Here is a 4,110-nt window from a genome sequence, read left to right as displayed (position 1 = left end):
TCCTGCTTTCATTAATCGGCAATATATAGAATACAATTAGGTTAACTACTTCCTAAAATAAAGCAATAAAATCTGCTACAGTTAATTCAGAATAAAATCTAATAATATAATTAAAACTAATTCCTAAATTAGACGCAGCTAATTATCTACAGAATAACTTGATTCTAACAATATACTACTAGTAGCAGTTGAGAAATCCGCAACATAGGAACGCCACTGGGAATCAAAGTTCAGACTTAAGTTTGATCAATGAAAGATCGATTTCGTTGATCAGCATTGGGACTCAAGCCCATGACTAAGGATAGTGGACCGCACGCCTGACTTGCCAGACTTCCAGTTTGGGAGCACCAAACACATCATCAACTGCCGTTTCGTAAAACTTCCTATTAGACGCCTGAAAAGTTATATAGTACGCAGTCCCCCCAATACCTTGATGATTAACTCTCACGATTTCGCGAACTTTCAAGTGCTTGCCCTGAAACAATACAAACACATTTCATTTATTACTATTTATACCCTCAACACAATAAGGAAGAAGATATCAGACATACATTTCTTTTGTTGTATTTGGCGATTCCGGCTTTAGCTGCCTTCATAATTGTATCATCAACAAGAGTGCAAGGATATATCCCGCCAATAACCCCCCAAGCAATCTTGCTTGGATCAATATAATATCCCTAACACACACACAAACACCATTATCAGATTATACAAGTTTATTATCATCTACATAGTATCCCCAACACACGAACTCACACACAAAAATCATCACCAGATCACACGAGCTCAGTTTTATCAACATACTATCCCTAACACACAAAAATCATCACCAGATTATCAGAACTGAACACCATCGCCAGATTATACAAGCTTAATTTCATCAGCATAATATCCCTAACAGACACACAAACTCACACACAAAAACCATCACCAGATTATATTAAATAATACCTCAAATTGTGTCAGCATAGCTTGGTACTCTTGAACCTGTTCAGCTGCAAACGAACGATTTGAGAATATTAATTTGGGTTGACAACACAAATCCATCGACCTCCATTCACTGCATAATTCTTAATTCTTCATAACATCAACATAATTAAATAAATAAAGGAAAATACATACGTGTGCCTCTGCGGCGGCGGTGGCGCATGGCTTCGATCTGAGAGAGAGAGGGGAGAGAGAGAGAGAGAGAGAGAGAGAGAGAGAGAGAGAGAGAGTCTTAGATCTAGGGTTCGAGAGAGAGGTCTGAATGAATGTTCTGATTCTAGGGTTTCACTTTCACGGTACTCTTTTCACAAATTTAATTTAAGAATACCAATCGTCCACTTTAATTTAAGAAAAAATTTCACAAATAATTTAAATAAAGATAATATATTTCTAGAATGCCTCATATTTTTTTTTTACTTTTCATAAGGAACTCATTATTTTTATTTCCAGACAATTTTACCTTTATTTTTAATGAAATGGTATACATAGAAAAAAAAAATGCTAAATAAAAATGTAAACAATAAAAAATGTATATATCAATATAAAGTAAACAACAAGGAAAATAATGTAAGACAAGTATTTATTGAATAAAAATAAATAAAATATTTTAAAATTAAGTTTGAAAAGAATGTCACTCGGGATATAATATCCAAGTAGAAGTTCGTAAGAACCTGCAGGGACCAAAATTTTAGCAAAGAACTTGAAGTGGAACGGGATAAAAAGAACGGCTTTGCATCTGTCAACCACGATCTCACCATTGACAATGCATCTTTTACAGCACTGAGGCAAGGCAGAGTTACATGTATATAGTCCGAATCCCTAAAGAAACTTAAATTCAGTTAGTCCATACAAAATAGTCCCAAAAAATTAAATTAATAGAATTAAAAAAAGCTACCCAATGCACCAATGGAAGATAATGAATTAAAAAAATTCTGAACCTTATAGCGTCTTCAAAGACACATATATCGGCCCCGTGTCCAAGAATAGATGTTCCTCTTTCCTCTCAACGTATTGAAACAGCAAGTTCTTTTGATAAATTGACAAATACTTTCTCCCCCGTGATATGTAATAACCTGAAAAGAATTTAGTTTACACAATGGAAAAGGTGAAAGAAATAGAATAAAGAGTACTCAAATAGAAGCAAAAAACTACATACCAAATAATACATTCAAACACCTAACATTGACAAACACTGCAATATGGAATTCTTAGAGTTCAATAAAAAGAAAAAGTTAAAAAAAACTTACGGTTCAGCCTCTATCATTAATTGCTTAAGGAAGTCCATTGACTTCTTAATATATCGCGCCTGTATCAGTTTTATTGCAAAAACGTAAAATATTTGCGTATTTAATTCAAAATTGAATTCAAAGCTCAAGTTAAAGCAAGCACAATATCAATAAATTTACCAGTAGCGCCTTTTCCCAGCAACAAGCCTTCTGCAACTCAGCTTCAACAAGAGGCAACTCATCAACTGTTTAGAAAAAGCACAAAATATCATGACAACATAGAATCAAGATAACCAAAAATCAGTACAAGTTCATTCATTGCAGGACCTTGAATTTTGCTGCGTCTTTCAAAATGTTAATTAACTCAGAAACTACATTATGTCGATCTTCCGGTTCAGATATGTTCCGACATATATCACTAAAGCGTGATTTCCATGATACGACACCAGCTTGATATTTTCGCAGAACCTTCAACTCCGGTAAATCAACAGTAAATTTATCCATTTCTTGAAGAAACACTTCAACATTCTGCAAAATTACTTAGGTATGTTTGCCACATTGTGAGTTACGAGTACTCAAACCTATACAATGTACAGAGAAAAAAAGTTATATAGGATTGGCCTTTATGTTTATTGGGTGCTTCAAAATTTCATCAGACCGAGAACAACATAGCTCAGCTTGCTTTAACATATTGAAGAGAAAATCTGTCGCCGGATATTTTATCTGGAGCTCCAAAATCTATCATTAAGCACTCCATTAAATTAGCCTGGTAAGATCCTGATAAATTTAAACTTATATATGGAAATTCCTGAGCTATAAGAACTAGATCCCCTCTGACTTAACTTGTAAAGAAATTCAACTAGGACTTCTTTCTGAAACACATTTCGTTGCATTTTCCAGCCAGAGCTACAATAGATAAATACATCAGTCGTGTATAAATCGGGAGTCTCTTTCATGTGGGAATATATATTGTCAGGCTACTGAAAACCAATGGAGTTACAAGACATGCACAGAAACAAGCACAATCAATTTCAATATTTTGGCTGATACAAAAACTGAACCTTATGTGTTTAGTCAGAATCAGAAAAGCATATATGATAATACATTTTTTTTCTGTAAACTGACTTGCATAATCTTATCTACAATTCTGCCAAATGTTTAGAACTAACATATACCTTAGTGGACGAAATTTTCTGTAATTACCTTTCACTCTCTTTCACATAGACAGGTAAGTTCTGGACTCTAGAATATAGAAGTTCCAAATCCGACATCTGCTGGAAAAATCATAACAGATATACTGATTAGTAGTAAGACAAGCATTATGACTGGATTATAGAAATATTTCACAAACAAATACTTTTGAACTTGCTAATAAAGCTGCATTGATTTCTTCAATCAAAACCCTAGCCTCCTCAGCAAATTCCTAGGCAAGAAAAAAAAATCACTTGTTAAGAATCCTAACTGGCATATCGCAAACTAAAACAGAAATATCAAAACAAACTTCATAAAAGTTGGCCGCTGATACTATTTGAAGAGTAAAGAGTATTAAAGATAAGGCGTCCACATAAACTAGATGCGATTCAGTGTGACAAATCACTCGCATAAGATGGATTCATCTCAGAACCAGCCCACATAATTAACTGTTGAGCTTCCTTCAATGCTAAGAATCAGATGCTCAGAAAGAAAGAAAAAGATGGAAAAGGCAAATCGAACTTAAAAGAGACAAGCTGTGGAGAACCAAAGTGTAGAACTTAACCAATCTTTCTATAAGTTTTTATCTTTAAAGATAACTACTCGATCTTCAAAATTCAGCATGCAGTGTTCTACAGCGAAGCAACTATTACGCATAGAATTTTTATTTTGCAGTTACAATAAATCAATTGATATATTTTAACAA

The 4,110-nt window shown here is 33.9% G+C and overlaps 1 protein-coding gene across 1 annotated transcript; it reads right to left on the bottom strand.

Moving 5' to 3' along the window:
- Nucleotides 1–244: 244 nt before the first annotated feature.
- Nucleotides 245–1,282, bottom strand: LOC149405371 (uncharacterized). Its single transcript, XM_089601019.1, has 5 exons — nucleotides 1,218–1,282; nucleotides 1,123–1,172; nucleotides 952–995; nucleotides 552–677; nucleotides 245–475 (listed from the first exon to the last, which is right to left on the bottom strand). Exons 2-5 carry the CDS (start codon nucleotides 1,148–1,150, stop codon nucleotides 296–298), a joined length of 378 nt encoding a protein of 125 aa, XP_089457145.1. The 5' UTR covers nucleotides 1,151–1,172; nucleotides 1,218–1,282; the 3' UTR covers nucleotides 245–295.
- Nucleotides 1,283–4,110: the final 2,828 nt, after the last annotated feature.

Source organism: Urtica dioica, chromosome 2, assembly GCF_054948205.1.
Source record: "Urtica dioica subsp. dioica isolate 48M chromosome 2, U.dioica_male_clone48M_v1_H2, whole genome shotgun sequence".
Classification (NCBI taxonomy): domain Eukaryota; kingdom Viridiplantae; phylum Streptophyta; class Magnoliopsida; order Rosales; family Urticaceae; genus Urtica; species Urtica dioica.
This window is presented reverse-complemented; position numbering and strand designations above follow the sequence as displayed.